This window comes from Ambystoma mexicanum, chromosome 1p, assembly GCF_040938575.1.
Source record: "Ambystoma mexicanum isolate Mex_15411 chromosome 1p, UKY_AmexF1_1, whole genome shotgun sequence".
Classification (NCBI taxonomy): Eukaryota; Metazoa; Chordata; class Amphibia; order Caudata; family Ambystomatidae; genus Ambystoma; species Ambystoma mexicanum.
The window spans coordinates 142,941,681-142,966,785 of NC_090921.1; the positions used below are offsets into that span (position 1 = coordinate 142,941,681).

Genomic DNA, 25,105 nt, shown 5'->3' on the forward strand with positions numbered 1-25,105 from the left:
TTAAGGCTTGGCGGCATTATCTGCTGGGGGCCCGACACACCGTTACTGTGATTACGGATCACCGAAACCTGCAATATTTGAAGACCGCAAAAGCCCAATCCTCTAGACAACTCCGTTGGGCATTATTCTTTGCCGAGTTTGACTTCATAATTACCTATCGACCTGGTACAAAGAACGGTAAAGCCGATGCCCTTTCTCGGATGGGAGTGGAAGAACACTTGGTCAACCCTAAACCTGTACCAATCATTCCCGAACAAAGAATTCTGGGTGTAATCGCCACAGAATCCATAGAGGAAGTTAAGGATAAAGCCAGGCAACTTGTAACTCCAGCAGACATACAGAATTGGCATCTGCAGGGAAAGGACTTTGCAGTAAAGGACAACTTATTGTATTTCCAAGAACGATTATACCTACCCAGCACAGATTTACAGAAAAAAGTAATCTCTTGTTATCACGACTCTTTAATGGAAGGTCATCCCGGTATAGCCAAGACCTCAGAAAAGATCAAGCGCTACTTCTGGTGGCCATCTTGGAAAAAAGATATCAGAGACTTTATAATGTCCTGTGGAGTATGCGCCCAAAACAAGAGTCAAAAGGAAAGACCAGCAGGCCTCTTACGCCCTATTGACATCCCACCTCGCCCTTGGCATACGCTTTCTATGGACTTCATCACCGATCTACCTCCATGCTCCGGATACAATACGATTCTAGTAATCGTGGACTTATTCTCCAAGATGGCGCATTTCATTCCGCTCAAAGGCTTGCCAACAGCAGCAACTCTGGCCCGAGAATTTCTCGAAAACATCGTCCGACTGCACGGTTTTCCTTCGGTTCTAATTTCGGATCGAGGTAGTCAATTTATTTCTCATTTTTGGCGAAGTTGCTGTCGGTCGGCTCAAATTGATGTGAGACTATCGACCAGTCACCACCCTCAGACCGACGGACAAACCGAGAGGACCAATCAAACTCTGGAACAGTATTTACGCTGCATGCTGCAACAAACTGAAAAAACTTGGAAAGATATCCTTTGGATAGCCGAGTATGCCTACAATAACTCTATCCATTCGGGAACTGGGAAAACCCCGTTTTTTCTTTTGTACGGCAGCCACCCTCGAACCTCGGAGTTGGATCCCCTCCAAGATCTTGAAACACCAGCAGTAGACTACCTGCATTCTACAATCACCCAAGCCTTTAAGGAAGCTGTTTCTCACCTTCAAAGGGCTAAAGAACAATACAAGAAAGGAGCAGATCAACATCGGAAGGAAGCCCCTCACTATCAAGTAGGGGATCAAGTCTGGTTATCCACCAAATATCTATCTCTAAAAGGGCCACGCACATTCAACCCAAGATACCTTGGTCCCTATTCCATCACTACCATAGTAAACCCAGTAGCGGTCAAGTTGGACTTGCCCCCGCACATGAAGATACATCCGGTCTTCCACGTCTCTCTATTAAAACCCGTGCAACCTCAAACCCGACTAACCAAATCTCCAAAACCTATCCTAGTGGATGGAGAACTCGAGTTTGAAGTCAAAAGCATTCTGGACTCCAAGATCTCCAAATCTAAACTATTCTACCTAATTGACTGGAAAGGCTACGGCCCCCAAGAGAGATCCTGGGAACCTGCTGAATATGTCCACGCTCCTCGCCTAATCAAAAGATTTCACGGAACATTTCCTGACAAGCCAAAACCCCCGGAGAAGCCCGGTTTGGGAGGGGCCTTGAGGGGGGGTACTGTCATGATCTCTGCTTCCAAAAGGTCAGGGTTTTCCCAACTCCCTTGGAAGCAGATCCATAACCCAGGTTCCGAGTGCCAACCAGTCCCAATTGGGACCTTTTGGACCCAGTCCTGGCGCCAGTGGCACCAGGCTCATAAATATGCCCAGTCCCAGCGCTGGAAGCGCCGGGCTCATAATGCTTGGGTGGACTTACCTTCAGCAGACCATGCTGCTTACTTGCCTGCCAGTTGAGCCTCTGATCCTCTTCTGTTTGGAACTACTTTTCCTGTTAAGTGGGGCTGGAGCCACTCCCTAGATTCAGAACACTGGAACTCTTCTGGAAGGCAGGAACTCTTTTCTTACCAGGAACTCTTTTCTTACTTAGGCGTGGCTGTGGAAGGAGATACCTAAGCACTACAGGAGGCTATTTAAACCACACCCGGTGGATGAATCTTGCTTTGCGTTATTCTGCAACCTCTGCAGCAGAACGCTCATCGTGTCTTCTGCATCCGGTCCTGGGCCTAAGGAAAAAGGCTTACCATCCTGAATCCAGTCTTCAGCAACACCTATAAAGACAAGAAAGAACAGGTTAGCATTCCGGCATCTGAAAGGCACAGGCTTACCATCCTGAATCCAGTCTTCAGCAACACCTATAAAGACAAGAAAGAACAGGTTAGCATTCCTGCATCTGAAAGGCAAAGGCTTACCTACTCTTCGTGCGCTCCGGAGGTCTTCACACTGCATTCCGGCATCTGAAAGACAAAAGTTTACCAACTCTTCGCACGCTCCGGAGGCCTTCGGCGCTGCATCCCGCATCTGAAAGACAAAACAAGGTGCGTTTAAAGACATTGGGGAACTTTAATACTCACGTGCCATTACTCCTTTCCACATCTAATCCAGTGGGTATAAAAAGACAGTTAGAGCGCATAGTGAAGCAGGCAACAAGCGCTTACTTACGTGCTTCCAGGCGCTTCTATTCATCACACGGGCTCCATCTTCAACTCACTTCAGCCCGTCATCCGCCATCGCCGGAACCCTGCAAAACAAGAGACATCATTACTAAAGACTTTAAAGACATTTGAATGACTCGAAACTTACCGTTCGTGCAGTAAACGACGGACAGCAGTCCTCTGAAGTCAAGAGGCCTGCGCTACCTATCCAGTGAAGAAACTGGTTACAGCATCCTGCCCCGAGGCAGATGGAGAGCTCGGCATTCACTTACCTAAGGTGAGAGCGTTAACCTTTGGGGGTCTACAGGAGAGGAGAAGAGGAAAGAGATAGGGACACCCCAATAACCCCAGTTCATTAACCCCATATTTTCTATCTGCAGACATCTTACTCTACACGTCAGGCATACAGTGCACAGAGGTCCAGCCCAAAGAGCCAACCGGGTGCTACACATCACCTTTGAAGATACGGTAGTCGCCCAGTCAAGACCGGCGCCTCTGCGAGAATCAGGTGAGCGTTACACTGATATTGCTCCAAACATTTCAATCTCATGCAACAGTGCATTGAGTGTCTTTTCATGGACTGACAGAACCATCAGCATGTCATCCGCATATGCCACTGCCTTATGCTGGATTCCTGCCATTTCTATGCCTCTCAGGGCTTCCGAGTCCCATATCCGAATTAATAGGGGTTCTAAGAAGATTACGTAGAGGAGGGGGGACAAGGGGCATCCTTGTTTCATTCCTCGCCTGATGATCACTTTGTCTGTAATCTCGCCATTTATTGCTATTCGGGCACTGGGGTATTGTAGTTGGCCTGGATCATTCTAATAAAGGATTCCCCAAATGCCATGCGTTTTCAATATGCAGAAGAGGAGTGACCATTCCACCCGGTCAAACGCCTTCTCGACATCCAGCGATAGCAGGCTAGCTGGGGTTTGGGAGATCCCTGTCTTTTCCCCTAGGTGTATTATTCTTCTTATATTATCATGTGTTTGCCTATTAGGGATTTATCCTGACTGATCCTGATGTATTAGCTTCAGGAGCACTTGCGTTAACCTGTTAGCTAGGATCTTTGTTTATAATTTTGCACCTAGGTTGATTAGTGCAATCAGGCAGCCTGGGAGTTCTGGATCTTTTCCTAGTTTGTGAAACACTGAGATCTTTGCCATGTTCATTGAGGGGGGTGATATTTCCTCCCTCTTTGAGTGTATTAAAGAGATCCGTTAGAATTGGGGCTAAGATGTCCATATTTTCCTTGTGGAATAATGCTGTATTCCCATCAGGTACTGGAGCTTTATTTCTGGTTAGTTCTAGAATGGCCTTTTTTACCTCATCTAATTTAATTTCTTCATCCAGTATCTTCCTTTCTAACTCTGAAATATTTGGGAATTTTATGGAGCCTAAGTATGCTTCCTGATCCAGCTCTGAGGGGTTCTCTGATGCATAAAGTGCTTGATAAAATTCCTTAAATGTATTCCCTATCTCTTCTATTCGGGTTTGAGTGATCCCTCCGTTATTTACCATTCTCTTCACGCAAGTTTTGTTTGGCTTTTAACTGTCTCGCTAGGAGTTTATCAGCTTTGTTTGCCTTTGTGTAGTACCTGTGATTCAAGTATAGAAGGTGCTTTTCTGCCTGTTTCAAAGGAGCTTTTCTGCCTGTTTCGCACAAAGAGTATATAGCTGACCTTGCACTTGTCGTAGTGCTTTCCTCAACTTGGTGGATGGCTTCTGTACTATTTCTGCCTGGATTTCCCAGGGTTTCCCTTCTAGGTCCGATTCCAACTGACTGTCTCTAGCCGTCTAAGTCCCTTCTGTGTCATTTTGGGTAAGGTATTCCACTATACCAGTATCTTCCTTTCTAACTCTGAAATATTTGGGAATTTTATGGATTTTTATCTAATTGTGTTCCGCAATACTTGGTCGAGTAGGATATCGGTCAGAAGTTTCCATCGCCAGAGTCCCGGCCTCTTAGGAGTTCAAGATAGTTTAGCCCATAGCAGAGCATGGTCTGATATTGAAATAGATCCTAATTCTAACTTCTGGATTTTCCCCAGGATTTTCCCCAGGAGCCCCGCCGATGCCCAAATGTAATCTATTCTGGGCATTGAATTATGTACATGTGAAAAGTGTGTGTATCCCTTCTGTTGACCCATGCTCCCCTCCATAAATCCACCAGTGACAGCGTTTCTATTTTTCTATGTAATTTTTTTGATGGAGCCCCCTGTCCCAGAATTTTTGGAGCTCAATCTGTCTAGGTTAGGGTGCCAAGCAAGGTTAAAGACGCCTCCCATTACCACCTCCACTGTGGCGAATTTCTCAAGCTTGTCTAGTGTGTCCCTCAGGAAGCCGTTATGACCCGTATTGGGAGTGTATATGGACGCTAGAGTTATTGGTTGCCCCTCGAGTTGTATATTTGCAAATACCGATCTCCCTGAATTGTCTGTTTGCGTATTCTGTACTTCAATTTTCACGTTATTGTTAAATGCCAAGATCACCCCAGCCTTTTTCTCTTGCAAGTTGGATTATATGGTTGTACCCTTTCAGGTGGAGTTTTCCCTTGTCTTTCCCCCTTATGTGTGTCTCTTGTAGCATTAGAATATCGATCTTGCCCCTTTGAAGTTGATGTTCTATCTTTTTCCTTTTTACTGGGGTGTTCAGCCCCAGTATATTGAAAGTCATCATTTTCTATCCCTTTCCCCTCCCTAGTCTCTCAAGTCTCCTTTTCGCCTCTGGCTTATCCCTTCGTGTGTTCCCTCCCCCTGCCCCTCTTCCCCCATCCCTCTTCCCTCTACGCGCCGAACCCATAACTGCCCTGAGGAGGACCCTAGGGCCTATGGCTGATCTGGCGAGTTGCCCACCGCACCAGTCCCTCAGTAAACTCAGGGATAACTTTGCGGGGGAGCCTAAACCCCACCTCGGTTCCATTGACTAGCCCCGGGAGCACCTTTACTAGTACATTTTGCCAGGATATCATCTTTAGAACCCATATTTATATAAGCCTTTACTTTTCTTGTAAGATTACCCCCCTTTCTACTAATCTTTTTGATTCTATTTCTCCCACTGCTAACAGCAAGATTCTGATAACAGTCTGAGATTCGATGTTTAGCATATAGTTCCAATGAAGCCATAAGTATATTGTGATCCCTCAGATGTCTTATTATAATCTCAAATCTATAACACCGCTTAAACATTAAACAAGATAATATTAGATAATCAATATAAGAAGACTGGTTGCCTCTTTTCCATGTGGGTCTTTTTGCTAAATTACCTTCCACATTCCCATTGGCGACCAACAAATCCCACTCTTCCAGCAAATCCATCCATCTCCTATTACTCCTAATCTTGGTGATTCTTCAATTAATTTTTGGACTCCATAAAACTGTTCAAATTAAGAACACCAGCCATTATCACATGCGATTCCCCTCTCGATCTCCAACTGGCTAAACACTCCACCATATGATTAACAAATTCAGCAATCTCTACAACGCTTTCATTCCGTTATATATTTACAATCATGATGTTCATCAATTTATCCACCGATTTGTATTTCACTATGTTGGCCAAAATTCCGAGCCTTTACAACAAGGCTCCCCTTGTCAAACACTTTATTGAAAAGAAACATGGTTTTAATTATTTCACATGGCTGATTTTGAAAAAGATGCATGGACATACCAAAATTGAAACGGATCGAAAATTATTGAATGTAGAGCAAAAAATTATTTTTAAATTACAGAGTAATGTGCTAGGTCTCAACGAAAGCATTGATTGGCATTTGGTCAGCCAAGTATGATTTTTGACAGTGTGAGATGCATATACCATATTGTGTTGGTGCCAGCATATCATTGTTTTAAAAAACACCTGTTTAGTGCTCGTGGTGTCCACTAATCTGTTCTACACCAGTAGGCTTCAGGTCCGTTCCAATATGGCCCTTCCCTTTGATGGACTTTTTTTCCAACACTGAGTAGTGTAGTCCTTTTTCTATGTTGCCGGGTCCGTTCCAACATGGCCCTTCCTTTTGATGGACTTTCCTTCCTACACTGAGTAGTGTAGTCCTTTCTTTGTGTTGCCGCACGACCATAGACGTACTGTTAGTGTGCAGCAGTTTTTGGTTTCACTGAATTCAGTGTTGGCTGTGTGCGTTTGGAAGCTGCCATTAGAGTGATTTAATCCCTCTGAGTGTACAGGTGAGTCATTAGCATTGTGGTTCTGTGTGTGATAATTTTCCCACTGCCGTTACATTCCCTTCCTGTACGCGTGGGGTAGTTTGGTTATCTTTTGCCATGGGTTCCCCACGTTGTGTAGGATGGATAGCATGGAAGTTTTTTCTGCATTCTATATATTGTACGGGCACTTAGTCTTAATCACGAGGGTGAAATAAAAGCACTCCCATCGGTACATGTTGAAGGGTGATGCCAGACATATGGTGTTCATTGCCATGCATCCATTGTTTTCCAGATTGATACTTTACGGCTTTACTGTGTGGATTTCTCCTTTGCAAACACGTTGATTGCTGCTTTGCTTGTTACAGTCTTGATCCCTACATCTGTGAAGGTAATTTATTTTATGATATTTGGAGCCCTGTTTTCATGTGTAATTGCATTTTGAAGCCCCTTTCTGGTTATAACAGAGCATGTGGTCTCTGTGTATTGGTTCTGTCTCATTTAGGTGTGGCGATACTTTAGCGGACTATGACGCTTTTGTGAAGTAGTGGTCTCTCATTTGGCGAGAAACCAGCGAATTTGTCATCCTGTGACGCGCTTTGAAGTTTCACCATTTAAAGGTAAATTTGTGGGTGCCCTGTTGGGACCCGTGTGAGTGTGGCATAACCTCTATGCCATGTTCTTTTTCTACATTTTGTAGTACTTCCTTTCCCTCTTTTTGGAACTCATTAGTTTTTCCTTTTACTCTTACAGGCTCGGAGGTTCTTTCCTTCCTTTGCCTGTATAGAAGTTTGAATCTACCCTTTCAGCACGGTGTTGAAGAGATTAGTGGATGCTTTTTTTAAAAAAAAATTCCCCTGAAGAATGTTCGCCCGAACTGGGCAGTGAAGAACAGAAACATGTTGGGATGGTTGTTGTTTTAGAGACACATTGAGATTTTTTTGTGTTATGTTATGTGATATCTTTTGTGTCATGCAAATAAGTGAACTTTGTATTTCATGTTTTAGTAACTGTTTTTTAGTGTTTAGTACACTGTGTTAGGTGAGGGTAGTGTTTTATGTTTAAATTCAGTTCGAATTATTTGAATAAAAATTTGTTATACACATTTTTTAATCAATCATAGCAGACGGTCTATTTTGTCAGGACTAGTGATGCCGGAAAACCTTATAGAGTTCCTGTGTAAAGGGGGTTGGATGTAAGTAAAACAAGACGTGTTATATTATTGGAGATAACATTTATCGGCTGAAATTTATAGTTTCTAAATGCAAATAACAATCTGCCTGCCGAACGACCAATTTTATGTTTTTGGGCCAATTGTTGAATCATTTGGAAACCATCTAACCATATCTGATTCAGCAGCCAGGTCTCTTGTAAAATCACAGTATCACTTGTAGAAAATATCTGATTGTTGTTTTCATGCTTCATAAAGCTGTTGAAGCCTCTATTCCACACTACTAGTCTTATGTTTTCCCATGTCAGAGCTCTCCTTCCCCAAACATTTCCTTCGCTAACTCACGTTTACGGGAATCTAACAACAAGCCCAATTACCCTGCATCTCCCACATAGACAGATTACTAAGTCTTTCCTGAAGGGTTTGAGCCTGTGATACGGCCGCTCTTACTTTTTGCGAATTAGACTGCACATCCTGCCACTGGAAATCCTGCCACTGCTCAGTATTCTTAAAATACTATTTAATTTCTTTTCTGTCCTGGTACACCATGCACCCAAGATTTAGTAGTTTATCTCTTTCTTACAATATCGATTTCAACCCGAATTAGGATTTAAGATGTATCTCTGCCAAATCTCACGTTGTTTCATATGGAAATCCTACAGACTTATATGCTCTGATGATATTCTTTCTAAGGCTGGTAACACATTTTTTTAAAATTTAATATTAGAACGATTCAGATTTAAATTTATATTTATGTTCAGTCTAAGTTCAATATATAACTAAAATGTCTTGGGGTCTACTTCCTTCAACACTCTATTTTTCTTGTCAACCCACTCAGACTTCGAGTTGCTTTTCCTTGGAGGATTCTGCACGCATGCTGGCGTGACCAAATCATTTATGCCAAAGAAGTACTTCAAACGATCTCCTTTGTTAGCTAAATGGGCCTCAGAGGGAGCAGCTTGGACTCCCCTCTTATTTAACCATCCCTGACACTCCCCAGTTCTATCCTTCTGTTTAATCATTTTACTAGACGTTTGGGGATTACTCTCTTTGGGTATATTCGATGTATTCACTATCAAGGTTTTTTTTTTAAATGGCTGCCCAACGCTCTCTGTCCTCTCTTCTTTTCTCCCCATGACAGGATAGTCTGATCTCTGTTTTCTACTTCTGACTGATGCCCAGCTTCTTCAACACCCTTAGATCGAGAATTGGACTTATTAACACCCACAGGCTTAATTATACAAGGCGTGTTACTGGGTGCAATAAGTTCTTTCCTCTGCGATGTTTGACAGGACATGTTGCATATGCCTGGCTTATCTGACCTTTCTAGAGGGACACTCACCCGCTTAGTAATTTTAGTCAAATCAATGCAAGTATGACTTTCTTTTACCAATTGGTTATCGTTATCATACTTTCCAGGGACTGTACACTCCTGTTCCCCTAATTCCTGGGCCCGAGGAACTATATGTGCACCATTCTCTTTTAACGCATCTCTAAGATATTTCCTGGAATCTAGAAGCAATTGATTCCTCCTCCCATTCTTTGATATCTTATGCGCCTATTAGAAAGTTTTTTTTTAACAGTGGTGCTACCTTCTATGGATTTCTACTGCAATTGTTCTGTGTGGTTTATAGTCAATGCATCGAAAAAGATGCATCGACTATAAAAGCGTTGACAGTCCATCTTTTACAAGTAAAAGTGCCTTTACATCGAAACCAGTCCATCGAAAATATAAATGGAGTGGTTTCAATGGAAATGCACTTTTCCATGTAAAATATAGCATTTTTTGTAATGTTAAAACGTTACATGGAGCTGTCCAGTGCTGAAATTGCTGCACTGGCCAGCTCCGTGTAATGTTTTAATGTTTTTTTGTATATTGGGGGTGGGGCGATTGCCCCACCCAGCCCCCCCACACCCACCCCCCTTACCCTAACCCATACCCCAATCTAACCCTAGCCCTAACACTAACCCAAACTCTAACCCTAATGTAAACCTTAATCTAACCCTAGCCCCAACCCTAACCCGTAACCCTAACCCTAATGTAACCCTTAATCTAACCCTAGCTCCAACCCTAACCTCACACCTTAACCCAAACCCTAACCCTAATCTAACCTTTAATCTAACTCTAGCTCCAACCCTAACTCCTAACACCTAACCCCTAACCATAACCCTAATGTAAACCTTAATCTAACCCTAGCCCCAACCCTAACCCCTAACCCTGACCCTAACCCTAATCTAACCCACAGTTTTATATTACTAATTTCGATGGATCCATCAAATTATATTCAACGAAATGGACATTCGATGGAATGGCATTTCGTTGCTTATAATTCCATGGTATGGTGTTAGATGCATTAGTATTCGATGGATTGGCCAGATACCGTTCTGTGTCATTTTCTTTTAAAGATGGGTTGTCCATGGTGACGTGTTGCTATTTCTCTTCGGACAAGACCAAAAGGCTCCTGTTGTCCTTCTACCTCTTCAGTAGCTATTTGTTTGTCTCTCATGGGTCTCTAATCCTTTTTAGACAGGTTTATCACTAGGTCGTTCAATATATCAATTTTAACATTTAGCTCACATAAGATTAGGTATGTGCTTTGGCTTCATCTTTTATGTTTTCATACAATTCTACTCAAGCACTGAGAACTGTATTCAAGGCCCATATCAATGGTGAGGTTAGCTTAATTTGCTCATCAGCCTCCTTCAATTTATGGTGTAAAGCCCTTGGACCCGTCTTTTCACTTTCAGCCACAATATCACTACGGTCCATTGCATCCAGGAGTTGTGAAGGGGAGCCGGCTAGCAGATCACTATCTTCCTGTATTATGTCTTCCATTGAAACACTGGGGTTAGAACAGTGAACCTCTCCGTATGCAATCAACAGTGGTTCAATTTCTATGTCTGCCTTAGTGCTCACCAGATCACCCGCAGACATTCCTACCCCCTCCAATATACTGAGGTCCGTAATATCCCCTGGAAACATCAATACCCCATTCTCCAGCCTTCTTGAGCTCTTACACTCAGTGCTACTGCCTATTTGTCTGTATTTTTAGGGTCAGCCTCAGCATTTAAATTTAGCTGCGCCTGGGATTTTACATTTTTGGTACCAAATTTCCCCCTCCCTTCTACCGTAGACTTATCAGGTCGTAATTTACTGATTCTATCAGTGCCTAACCCCTGTTCTTTATAGGCGGAGCTTAAAACTTGATCATTAATTCTTAGACTACTGGAAATCGAGTTAACCAAGTCATCCTCTGTTATAAGTGCATGCATTCTCAATTGTGTTTTAGCATCACTCTCAAAAGTATATATTTGGCCCTCAGCTTCTCTACTCAACGTACGGCAAATGGAATTTTTATAGGCAACAGGAGTTCTTTGTAAGCAGGTGGTTGTTGTTTCCTGGCTATAGGTGGCATACTTGTATCCTAATGACCCAATTTACCAGGGCACGAACGCAATTTTCGATATTAAGCAAAATCAGGGAAACACATGTTTATCACCCACTTTGCGCTCAAAAGCTAAACGCCCTTAGTCACTCAAGCGGGCTTCAAACAGGCTGGTTGCTACAACAGAGTTGCCTGAGCTGAATTTGGTGACCAATTAAGCACACTAGGTAAAGCTTCAAAGTTTCTTCTCTCACTCTGTGCCGAGCTCAAAGGGTATTAGCCCACCGTTACTGGCAGGGTGTAAAACAATGAAATGTGTCAGTAGATGAGGCAATTAGTAATCGCATCAGCCGGGGAGAAGCAGCAACCTTTCAACTACTCGCTGTCTTACCGTGTCAAGCTCATAGGCTATTTGCCTGCAGTCACTCGCACGGATAAACAAATAATTGAACCAAATTATGACGTCACAGCCACAGAGCGGAGGCTGCAGCCTTTCCACTGCTCCCCGTCTATCTGTGTCCTATCGCTTAAGCTGAGCCTTTTCGATACAGCGTGGTAATAGACAGTGAGGAACGACTTTGCAGCTTCTGAGATTCGCTATGCGCCAATGAGGAAGAGGAGAGTAGAAGGTGTAGCAAGTGTAATCTCCCAACACCAAACTCTCACTGCACTCTGCCACGCTGTGCCTAAATCCCAGCCTTTTTGATACGGCGTGGTAATAGACAGTGAGGAAAGACTTTGCGGCTACTGAGATCCGCTACGCTCCATGAAGGAAGATGAGAGTAGAAGGTGTAGAAAGGGTAATCTCCCAACACTAAACACTCACAGGTCATTCCTCTCAGGCTTTCCAGGGAACACCATGTGAATGTGCACAAAGGAAGAAGAGCATCTCCCACCTGTGAAGGCAAATGGATGGCCAAATATGCCAGGTCATCTTGAACAAGACTAAACCCACACCGAGTAGCCATTTTGAGTATCTGGTCCACCTAAATCCATTATTGAAGCTAAAAAGGCAGCGCGTCATGCTGGGAAGCATAGAACGAGACGAAAGTATTACTTCTGTCAAAACAAATGGGGCACAAAGTGTCCCCACAGGACTCCATTGAAAATGGTTTGTTCTGCACAGGAATATAACATATGTCATAAAGAGCGGATGACATCCCCTGCACTGCTGGGCACATGGGCTACACAGTGCCCCCAAAAGGTACATAGGAAATGCCTTCCAGCACTTCACAGAAGGAGAGATTTTCTGCAATAAGAAAAACGCAGATGCCAGAGCAAAGGTTGAGGCCCCAAAGAACTATTACCCTAAAAATGTAAACCAGTGTTCCCAGAACAAAATAAATGCACCTGGGGGGGGGGGTCAACCCAAAAGGGGAAGATATGCAAATATAAAAATCATTGACCATGCCAAAGTTGTCACTAAAAGACAGAAAATTTCCTGACTGCGTGCCAGGCAACTCCTTTCAATTTATCTTTTGACAGTGGACAGGTATGTGGGTGTACACAGTATTTTAAAACACCTTCGTCAAGTTGTTTCCTCCATTCCAGCCAGATACATGTAATGAGCCGCGTGCCAATCTACGCGCGCGTCCCTGCACAACAGGACAATGTACATGTTTGCTCACTTTGTGCCCAGAGTTAATTGCTCTCAATAACTATTCGTAAAAGCTCTCAGAAATCAGCCCGTCGCTTTCTTTCCTGCACTTATCTAAGTTCAATGACGAGTACAATTGAAAGAAGGTTTTTGAATGAAGCATTACCACGGGCATTACTCTGGCCAAACCTCAGGCCACTATAGAAGGGGAACATTCACATGTGAAAAATACTCGAACTGAACCCCAAAAGGGTCTCAAACCAAAATGCTAGGTATTGTCCCCTCTACACAAGACCAGAGGCAGCCCCTGGCATGTTTCGAACCTGATTGGGCATAACCAGTGAGTTGTAGCTTGGGGCACATCAGGCTCATGGCCCATACGTTCACTTGTGCAACAATGAGGAGTGATGCATGGAATGTCTTGAATTAGTCATAACCACTGGCATAGAGCCCCATGCTGCGCCTCACTGATGATGTTCACAGCAATGCCAGTGGTCATGAATGATTCAAAACGTCACTTTTCTGGGTTGCACTGCATACTACCTTGATTCAAAGTGCACATTCTGCACTGTGTACATGTCAGCGTTCTTCTCTTTAAGTGGGGATGCTATGCCGCAGCTTGAAGTGAAGACGGGAACTGTGTGGTACCAAAAGCTTCTGGTCAAATGAGTAGGAAGTAATGTCTGCCTCCACTCCCTATGACCCAAGCAGACTGTTCCATAAAGCCCATCTGAAGCCAATAGGGCTCATTATAAATTGGCCGGTGCGGTAATAACGTTTCAGTATTTACATATGCCTACACGTTACAGCATCGGCCATCTACAAGTTTGCCAGTGAGGTGCCTGATTTCCCGCCAGCTTAGAGGTAAGTCAGGCCCATTACCGGCAGAAATCGCTGGTATTACCAGCAGCGATATTACCGGTAGTGGTAATATTGGCAAATACCCCCATGGAGTCTAATGGGACTCCATGAAATTGGGATTAAGAACCGTTGCCAGCACTCATAATCCGGCAGTAATATCGCCGGACTGAGTGCCGATAACGGTATTACCATTTGCTGGTATCCTGGCGGATTTACAGACAGGATATCAGCAAAGTCATAATGAGGTCCAATGTCTCTCACTCTTAGCTCTGATAGTTCCAGACTCTGGGCCTCATTACAACCCTGCTGGTACGGTAACAACGGTGCCGGTAAGCCTACCGGCACCGTTGTTACCGGACCACCAAAGTACAAGCTTGCGGGCTGGATGCCCTTCCGCCCGCCAGGTCTGACCTGGCGGGTGGAGATACACCCACTCGCAGACTTTGACGGTAGCACCGGCACCATTATGAATGATGGCGGTGCTACCGTCTTTCCCATTCCCATTCCCATGGGAATGGGGAGCACCTTTTTCTGACGCCTGGGGCTGTAATGCCCTAGTGATTCCCCATTGCCAGGCGCTGGAAAAAATACACAACTCCGGCAGCAGCCTGCTGTTTTTACCGGCACGGCTACCGCCAGAGTTGTAATGAGGCCCTCTGTATCCAAGAAGATGTCCACCTTTTATTCTTCAAGCTGCCCTTCCGTTAGTGACAGGAACACCTTGCTTTAATATAGGTCTACCTGCATTTTGGGTTTAGAGGCTTCTCTTTCTCAAGTTTTTCATATGTGTCTTTAGTTTATTGCGGATTGTAATAGTATGGATTACCGTTGACTTTTTCCTTATTTCAGAAAAGCATGGAGGTTTTGTTTTTAGGCAATCGTCCTCATGACAAGTGTGTCAGTATTTCGGTGGTAAAAATGCTGAAATACCACAAAACAGATTTACCATTACCGCCACTTGGTCCCAGATTTTCTGCAGGATTACAGGTGGTGGTATGCGGTGTAAATCCCAATTTTTTCAGAGTGCATAGGGCTGCATGGGGATTTCGGCAGAATTACCGCCGACGGTCAATCTAACGATTTTGGCAGTAAAGTGGTGGATGTCCATCCAGCTTTTTGCTGGTGTAAAATCCCCCACCTCACAGCCAAGCCTGGAGAACGGCAGTGCAGTAATGCACGGGAATAGAATTACTGCCAAGTCACTGCCATTTTTTACCGCACCACCATTCTCATAATGAGCCTGAATATTAATCTATCAACTGATTTAGATGACCGTTCCCTCAAGTTCTTCGTGGGGATGGGGGATTCTCTATTTCCTGTGTTGCTGTTATTGCTTGCTTTCCCCGTCCCCAGTTGCAATCTTTAACACTGGCACAATATTGACCTTATTGAATTGTTAACGTTTGGGTGATAAGCACAGACGGGTGCATTTGCTTCTGAAAGTCTGCAGAAAGCTTTATTTAGCCATCCAGGTTTGTGCATCATCTTGAAACAATTAAAATTAATCACATGAAATACAGGTTTACCCCGTTCCCCTTATTTGCACACTGTGTGCTTATTAGAAACACGCAAAAGGGGAGTTTTGAGAAACATTTCCTTCAAATAATGTAAAATAACAAGCTTGCATGCTTGTGCCAATGACTAAACACAGGAGCCCTTATTACAAAGTATCTTTTTTCCAAGTCTTTGAAGTATATTTCCCAAATCCAGAGGACATTTTGGGTCCTTTTACACATCTATTCAAGATTGTGAAAAATACATCTACACGCACACTCTTCACTTACCACATGTCTAATAGGATATTTCTCATGGGGATGTATTATGATTTTTTGCTGTTTCAAGTCACCTCTATGAAACAGAGTATTCTGAGATGATATCTAGACGAGTGCCTACGTTGCAGACTGTACTCAAATCCCAGCTTCACCATTCTGTGATCCTGCACAAATTATGTAATCTCACTGCGCTTTATCTTCCAAAATTATAAGGCCCGGACGTGCTTCTGTTCTCCCTGTAGTAGGCTCCACACTCTCTAAAAAAAAAATGCCTACTCGGAATATTGCTCTACATATAATAATAACATGGCCGTTTAGATATTGCACACGAGTCTCTTCAAACCCCTCAAACTACTTGCAATGGAACTTCCTATGATGTCATCGACTACCAAAGACTGACGTCGCTCGCTGTGACGCCACGTCCGGTGGGGGCAATGCTTATGCACATTAGGGGGTACTGCGCCTCTTTCTTTGCACAGGGCCTGGGGAAGCTGCCTTTCATTCAACAGCACCGAAGACACAACCCCGAAATCCGCCACCCAAGTGGCTCGAAGCCATTCTAGTTGCCTTGGGAAGGGTGCCTGGAGAGAGAGGTGCCAGTAGGTTCTATATGTGGCATCAGGTAGGCGCTCTCCTCTGTCAACGGCTGAGATCAAAGATCTGGCGCCCCCTCCCCCAAAAGGCCTATAAAAGACACATCATCAACAAACCATACCGAATTATAAAACACATTTAAAAAATCAGGTCGAGCAGTGTACAATGTGCAGTACCTCACAGTCCTGAACTCCGGGGTCCACTCTCTCATCTCTTGCGCTTTGGCGTTCATGCCCCCCGTATACTTAACATAGTAGACGGCGAGAGCGGCACTGCCCAGCAGGAGGAGGGAGAAGTACTTCAGCCACGTTTTCATTGTGTTGTATGAGAAGGATGCCCGCTGTGTGTGTGTGGCGACGCCGGTGCGGGTGCGTAAAGAAAGGCAGCGCGCCACAGCCTGGATGCTGTCGTGCCCTTTGCTCCGAGATGGCCACCTGGGCCTGCAGGGGAGCGAGGGCAAGGCGCAAAGGCGGGCTCTAAACTGACCTCGGCTCGCTTCCGTAAAGGCCAGGCGTGGCGGACAGCAGCAGCCAACCCGTTCTTACATTCCCCGTCAAAGCGGACACCTGCCAGCCGCTCCTTTCTTCAGGCTGATGTGGAGCGTTTAAGACGCCTCCCTCCGGCTTATCCGTGCCTCCGTTGGGCTCGGTTCACCCACCCACACGCAGCCTCGGGCAATAGGGCAATGCCCGAACCAAAAATGCGGGTCTGGGACCGGTTTTTTTTGGTCAAAGTAGGACAATTTAATGAGTTACTTCACTATGCCGCTAGTAGCTTTGTCCATTGTTGCCGAATAAATATTCTTTAAATTGCACAATTTGAATTACATTTTGGGTGCTACTTAAACAGCCTGTCACAAATGGAATGAATTGCTATTTGCAACAGGGGGTCCCTTTTTCATTGGTCCCCGAGACAATTTTATGCCCCAAACTCTGCCCACACAGTAGCCAAAAGCAGTCGAGAGTGAGAATTCTTTAATTGAGGGTCTTACATATTTTCCACAAATATGCCAGAACGACCTAGCGAGTGAGCCCAACCGAACCAACCAATGGGGTTGGAGGGCAGGCAATGTCTCCCCATGACAACTTTTTTTAACAATGCGTTAAAATTGAGCATTTTACAGTACACTTGAATTGCAAAAATGTGTGATCCCGTACTCTTGGCCCTGTCATTTTGAAACAGCAGACCCTTTGTGCGGATGAGTGGTGGGCTTTAATGTTCAATGGAGCCAATCGCAAACTCATGTTCTCATTGATAACATTTCTCGAGGAACTAAAAAAAGTCTGCTAGAACATAAACTTGAGTAGGAAAAAGTCATCCTTAAACATGACGCGAAGGATTGCAGTCTGGTCCTGCCATGGAGTCAGTGGACACATGACGCGGCTCAGAATGACTCTCCATGAACTTGGTGGAAACTTGAGATGTGAAGGAGTGATAATTATGTGAATGAGTGTGATTTAGTTTTTTTAAAGGTTTAAATAAACCATTAAAAAAATTACAAAAAAATGTGTAACTCATGAAAAAATCCAATTGATGCAAGACGCCTACAGTGCACCGGAGAATTTGCCATTGCATTTTCATGATACCACGGCCCACAATATATGCCTGCATAAAACTTTTTTCAGACTGATTGTACCAATATATGTCAGTATTCCCATATAGGAATATACACGTTTGCTTTGCGCAAAATGAAGTAATCATACTATAAGCACAAACAGAAAAACGGATTACCCCTCTCTCTGTCCATATTATGTTGAGTGATTAGCCAAACAAATTTCTTCCACATTTCTCTGCCATGAAGCATACGTGAGACACTGTTGAATATTTCAAAACATTTATATTTTATTTTTTACATAAAAATGTTTTTTTGATATACATTTTTTACCAACACAAACAATGTCAACATTTTTTGAATTTATTTTTACAAATTACAACACACAATCAAGGGATAAAAAAACATTTGATGCGGTAGAGGGAACAGAACACAGAAACAAGATGAGAAGAAAAGTGAAACAAGCTACTAAATGGTCTCTGTTTTCTCAATTCTTAGAAAGGAATCAGTGTCTATTGTACTGATCTGGTACTATTACAACTTTCTCCAGATTTCATCATCAATTTCTGTTCCATCAACCATAAAACACAAGACGACTTGTGATTATTCCGGTCTTACAAGATCGTCGACATGTTTCGGCCCTAAATCTTAATGAGACACCATCTCTGATGTCATTTCCAAGTTGTTATACTGGCCTTCTTCAGGACAAGGTTATTTTTATGTTGTATAACATTAATCTTCTATAACCCGATGGAATAAAATGATCACACTATAAATGATAAAAAGACACATAGTCACACTTTTATGGTTCATGGCGTGATTCACAATTCAAAATAAAACAGTGTACATTACATGCAAAAATTCAACAGCCAAATCACTCTCTATTCTGCCATAACAAATGGACATGAGCAACTTTGTACTAATTTCAAAGTATTTTAGAAATTTCACAACTTCAATTTTGTCTTGACTTAATCTATTTTTCAAATTCATTTTTGTGAGTCATGGTATACCATGATCTTCAGAGTGTCATACCATTTTTAAAAAGAACCACACAAAAGGGCCCACAGCTCATTTTTATTACCTTAACAGGTTGCGTAGTATTCTTAAGAGGAAAGTAGATAGTCCCGATTCTATTAATCACAGGTTTTGCTTCTTATTATCACTTCCTTTTAAAACAGCACTTACATTCTATGAGCTGTGAAAGAAGCGAAGGGTGGCACACACACCACAACACCCAAATCACACGTGAACTGGACAGGATTATTTGATTATTTTCAAAAGACATTTGCAAGCCCAGGAAACTATTATTCAATCTTTAGTTGTCTTCATATTCATAATGATTTAATTCTATATTTTCTTTATTGGCTTTATCCCATCTTTATCATTTTCTATTTATTACGGGGCATCGTGTTCCACCAGATTTTAGGGAAATAGTAATTACACTTACTTTTCATATTTTCCAAAAGCAAACGACTTGTTCATCTAATCCTTAGTGTGATTGTTCATTCTTCACTTGCACAAATCACGGTTGAAAGGAAGACCCCTAATGGAAGCAGCACTTGAGGCCCTACAATTCTGAAGAAAGGAGGGGAAATAACAGATATTACTGCCTTATTTCAGAGACCGTCGCAGCTTGAGACAGGTCGGGTAAACAGTCCCTTTTCGTAACTAAACAAGCTAATTTTAACACACTTGTTTTTCTTCAAGCCACTAACAAATTATTTATTAGGTGGATAATTTCCTGGTTTATTTAGCACATGTGTGGTTTATGCTAATCACGTGTTATACACGCCATCTTGGATCTCTTGAAACTGATTTGGCGGTGGCCATCTTATAGTGGGAAAACACTTTTTTAAAAACATTATTTAAAAATCATCAACAGTGTTCAAACCTATTTCTTTCTATGTTTTTGTATTTGCATTCAACTTTCTTACTTTGATATACCCGTATCTCCAAAGTGATTAAGCATTTTTTAATAATATTTGTGGATGAGCGGCCTCCCGGCATGGATCGCAGTGCCCTACAGTTCTTCATACATGGAGGGAAAACAAAGGGGTCAATGTTACTGGCCAATTTCTGTTTTCAGGAACAGGCTGTATGCCAGATAGATGGAAAGAGACTGGTTGGTATAAGTACCAAAACAGATAGATGAGATCTATATACAGACAACAGCTTCTTTTTCGCTCACTTTATCGCCCGGCTACCTGGAGAGTACAATCCTCCGGCCCATGGTCTAAATTCCTCAGGTATATTTACTTACTTAGTGGTTATTCTGATTCAGGAAAATATCTCTTCCGGTGTAGTGTCTGCGACAGGAACCTTCATGTTTTCTCCAAAACACGTAATCTCGGTCTTGGGACGTATTTTTATATAGTCTGCTTAACACGTGATTTCTTTAAACTAATCACGTGTTTTTGGCGCCATGTCTGATCTGTCACGGATGACAAAAAAAGTGTGGCCATCTTGAGATGGCACATTTTGTATCTAAATTCCATGCTTCGTTTTTTGTCTTAGTGTTACATTCTTAGTACAAACATACCCAAAAAGAGATCAGGCCGTTTTGAGACAAGAAACTTTTTGGGATCTGGTTCTAGTTATTGGCCATTTTAAGTGTGGACATTGTTCAGTCTGTCCACTGACTAGAAACATCAAGACCATTGAATTAAATGGAAACAACTGGAAACCACAAAATGTCACCAATTGCGGTACAACGTGGGTGATATATGGGATCAAATGTCCTTGCAACCTGATTTATATAGGGAAAACAAAACGCCCAATAAAACAAAAAATATGTGAGCATCGCTCATGTCTCAAAAACAAGGTCGAGAACAAACCACTAGTCGCCCATTTTGTTGCACAGAAACATAAATAAACCAATATGTTTTGGTTTGTTATTGAAGTGATCAAATCAACTGAGAGAGGGGGCAACCGGGATCATGTTCTATCAAAAAGTGAACAGCGTTGGATATACAACTTAGACACAGTGAAACACGGTCTGAACTCCGCTATCAAGTGGAATAGCTTGATATTAGGCTGTAGTCTAATATAGCAATATGACAATATATCATCAGAGCATGGGTTTTCCCGATAAGGTGCCTCCATCTACTTGTCAACATCGTGGTACTTATGAAATAGCATTTAAGAACACCAGGGGCCAAGACAAAATGAGCATTTTTATGTATACCCAGAGACGTCTTACTCCCGACAACAACCCAGACGAGAAGTATTCTAATAAAGAACCCAGGATGTGCCTGGGTTACTCAAAATTGATCGTGACAGATCCGGAAGCTTCAAAGAGAGTTTCCCCGGTGGATTGTCGTGAGGCCGCTGAAGGAAGGGAAGACAGTAGCTGTGGGCTATGGTATCCAACACCGACGCATCTGAAGTTATGGCCCACTATTCTTCGAGATGCTGAGACAGTCTGCCCCCAACCGGCGAACCATGTAACATGGCCTCATGACTGTTTGGAAGCGGCTGCGGCAGTGCCTGAAGGCAAAGAGGCAGCTGTCTGAGCGACTCTGGCAACACAATTTCCCCGTCCACCACGGGTACCTTTCCGCTTGCCCCTTTGACTGGCGGCCCCTCTCGTACTACCAAAGGAGGAGTAGTACCGAAAGGAACCTTCCCTCCACTACTGTCCCCTAGGACGAAAAGGCAGAGGTTGACGCACCGCTGCGCTCAAAGACTTTGCCGCAGCTTTTGAGGTCTGCAACCTCTCAAGGCTCTCGTCAGCCTGCTGCAAAATAAATGTGCACCATCAAAGGGCATGTTGAGAAGACGGGCCTGCACATCCGGAGCAAACCCCGACTTCCGCAACCATGCAAATCTGCGTATCACGGTGCTTGCAGCCATGGATCGGCTAACACTGTCGGCCGTATCCAAACCCGACTGAAGGGATTCACACATGGCATCCTTGCCGTCTTGCACGAGAGCAAGGAAACCATCCCTTTCTTCCCCCTCAGGAATATGCTCAGCCACCAAGGAAACATAATTCCACAGAGTGTGTGAAAACCTTGCCAAGGCACACGTGGAGTTGGCCGATTTCAAGGCCATGCTCCCAGCATAAAATACCTTCCGGCCCAACCGTCGAAACGCTTGTCGTCCCTATCCGGAGGGATGGTAGGGTACGCCTGAGTAGACAAATAGCTGGGGTCGATAACGGAAGGGCGGCATTTCTTAGTAAGATTTCTATTCACAGCCGGAAGAGATTCTGGGGACTGCCAAGCAGCTGCCACCCTTTTCTGCAAGGTAGAGTGAAATGGCAAAACAGACAGGGTCAGAGGACGGACCTTGATCCAAGATGTACTTCAGATCATCCTGCACAAAGTCTTCTGGAGGACTAGACCAGCCCAGATACTCCGAGACACCTGCCATGAGTCTCCTATAAGAAGACTCCGCATGAGCCCCAGGTTCAGGTCTACCAAACTCCACGCCTGGGGAAGTGTCCAGGCCACTTGCATCATGGAGGGTCTGCCTCTAATCCTCCAACTGACTGTCCCCAGAAAAAATGGATCATCATCAAGGTCACCAGGTTCCTCAACCTCAGACCTTTCCTCCTCTTCAAAAATATCATCCAGACGGGGTTGAAACCCAGGTCTGGGGACAGAGGAGGGCCTGGAGGCCAAAGCCGGCCTCACTGACTTCAATGTAGCCTTCCTTGGAGGATCCATGATGTCTGGGTACTCCAACGGCAAATTTTGATAAAGAATTCCCAAAGGCGGCGATAGCGCGAAGGCTTCGACGTCGAGAGCGTCGACAACCTCGATGCCGGGATCACCGAAGGCTTCGGCATCGACGTCAACACAGGTGCCGACGGCGCCGTGGGCTGATACGACAGCAAATCGTTGATGTCCGAATCGGACGAACACAGCACCGAACAAGTCGATGCCGACCCCGAGCCCTCAATAGGTTGCTGCGATCTCACTGGAGACGAGGACCGAGACCTAGAGACACGTCCCTTGCGACCTTTCGATTCCTTGTCCATATGGGACCTCGACGGCTCCCGATGAGTGTCGCATCGCGAACCCGAGCCCGAAGGCGTGCGAGCCACGGACCAAGACTGATCCTGGCTGGCTTCTTCAGAAGGCGCGACCGGACCCGTGTCGTGCGATTGACAAATCGCCATTGTGGATTTTCAAAACGCCGCCCATTCCTCCGGAGTCGAGGACTTCTTAGGGCACGTAACCTTCCTCGAGGCACCATCCTCCGAGGAGGACGGGGAAGGCGACCAGTGACGGCTCTTCTGCGAGTGCCGGGACAAGGAAGACGAGTGGCGGGAACCACTCCGGGACCGAGATCCCCGGGCAATCCTTCTGACACAGAGAGTCGCCCCTCGAGTCATCGGTAGAAACCCCCTTGGACTTGGAAGGCCGGGATTTAACAGGCTTAGAGCCCCTACCCACCTGGAGCTTCCCCCTTCGCTCCCGCAAGGCTTTGGCCATCAGCAACTGGAATTTCGAGCAGTCGTCAGTGTCGTGCGACTCGCCCAGGCACCACAAACAAATGCAGTGGGGGTCAGTGAGCGACATCTTAGACTTGCAGTCCCGGCAGGTCTTGAAGCCGGACCGTGGAGTCGGAGGGGTCAATAAGAAAGACATCTTCAATGAACACACAAGGTGCGCCGAGTCTCACGAAGTTAACACGTTCGCAGCAAAAACGGAACTGAGGCTACGGGCGCCGTGCATCCTATTTATAACATCCTGTGACATCGTCCTTGACAGAGGCCCTCGAGGTACATGGACCTGACGCCATCGACGCAGGACGCCCTCTGCCAAAAAAGGTTCCGAAGTGAACAGCTGTGGACATTACATGTAAAAGATGTGGAATGCGTTGGAGGACACAATCCATTCGAAATGGCTAGACTAGCTGCACCAAAACTGTGCCTGTTATAAAATGAACACCTACCCCCTCCAATCAAATCAGCGCCCTGGGCCGGCACAAACCAAACACAAGCACATGCCCATTCACTCGCTCATTGACATGCGCACCCAGTCAACCATACATCATACACTGGAATACACATGAGCATACCATACACATGCATACATACAAAATACATGCTTACCTTCAGCCCTGATGCGGATGATGCTGCTGCTTGCTGTGAAAATAGAAGGATGGGGTGGGTACCACTGAAGTTTGTAACTGCTAATCTCACTCAACTCAATCTTATAGGCGTCCTCCAGAAAACCTGATAGACACTAGATCAGGGAAATGACTGAAGAAAAGCAATGTCTGGTGATGGACCTGGGGACACCTGGGGTGTAGTGAATACTACTGCATAATCAATATATTTAATTAATTAATCATTGTAAAGTAGCAAATAAAACGAAATATTCAAAATTGTTAATGTGGTGTTCTTCTTTTTATTTTCATGGCTTAGATGCAGAGACCAGTGTTGATGCATTTCAGACTAAAGTGTCCATCTTCAGGGCAGGTTCTATACATACATAATACCAAACAGAAACTCAGTGCCTGACACTTTGTGCACAATTCGAAATCAAGAAACCATAACATGGAACTGTAATAAACAAGAAAATTGCTCTATACAAAAACGTCATCATACCTGTCTCGCAATAAAGTTCTGGCACCTGGGAAAATGACAACCACATGTGTGAGAATAACAATCTGTCCAGGTTGTAGTACAACATCTTCACAATATGCTATCATATGAAAAAGGTATGTAAGTGTGATGGAGAGGCGAGGGACAAAACCCTAGCTGTGACTGATAGGTGAATAGTGGCTATGTTCAGGGCTGCTCAAAAGCTGAGCTCAAGGAATATATGTGCAGTCTGCCTGTGAAACAAGCATGCATATTTCAGGAAAATACCAGCAAAAGTAATTGCGATTTGTATTGAAACAAAAATAAAGGTCAAGGAAAGTAAAAAGGAGCATGACACTGTCTAAAGGTACATATCCAAAATACTTTCATACAAACGTAGAGTGAAAGATAACCTTTTTTTATTTTTTATATTTATTTTAATAATTTCAAACATATCAACAATATATGACCAACAATACAGCAAAATACATTTCTCATCACTCAGCATTACATAGGTTAGCATGTTAAAACCAATTCAGCATAATAAGAACCACTATAATACTTCAGATAACTTAAATTACTCCTCCTATGCATATTTACCCAACCATAATTCCTTTGCACATAAAACACCACCACTGAACAAATACAAAAACACGCCCACAGACTGAACAAAAACAAAACAAAAACAAATCCCAGATCAACACCCATTCTCACTACCAATTCAATAAAACCTATTGACTTAAACAATCCTCAGATACTCATCCACCATACAATTCATGAAATGGCGTCCAAAGAGCTAGATACTT

The 25,105-nt window shown here is 44.0% G+C and overlaps 1 protein-coding gene across 2 annotated transcripts in view; it reads right to left on the minus strand.

Annotated features, from left to right (window-relative positions):
* Nucleotides 1-16,817, minus strand: part of LOC138567210 (alpha-2,8-sialyltransferase 8F-like) — a 364,915-nt gene extending 348,098 nt beyond the window's left edge. Inside the window, exon 1 of one of the 2 annotated variants that reach the window (XM_069645198.1) lies at nucleotides 16,386-16,668. In XM_069645198.1, the coding sequence (XP_069501299.1) occupies nucleotides 16,386-16,525 (140 nt within the window). In that variant the 5' untranslated portion in view covers nucleotides 16,526-16,668. Of the gene's footprint in view, nucleotides 1-16,385 lie in introns of both variants that reach the window. The other variant, XM_069645190.1, reaches the window with a different exon arrangement.
* Between the last annotated feature and the right edge of the window lie 8,288 nt (nucleotides 16,818-25,105).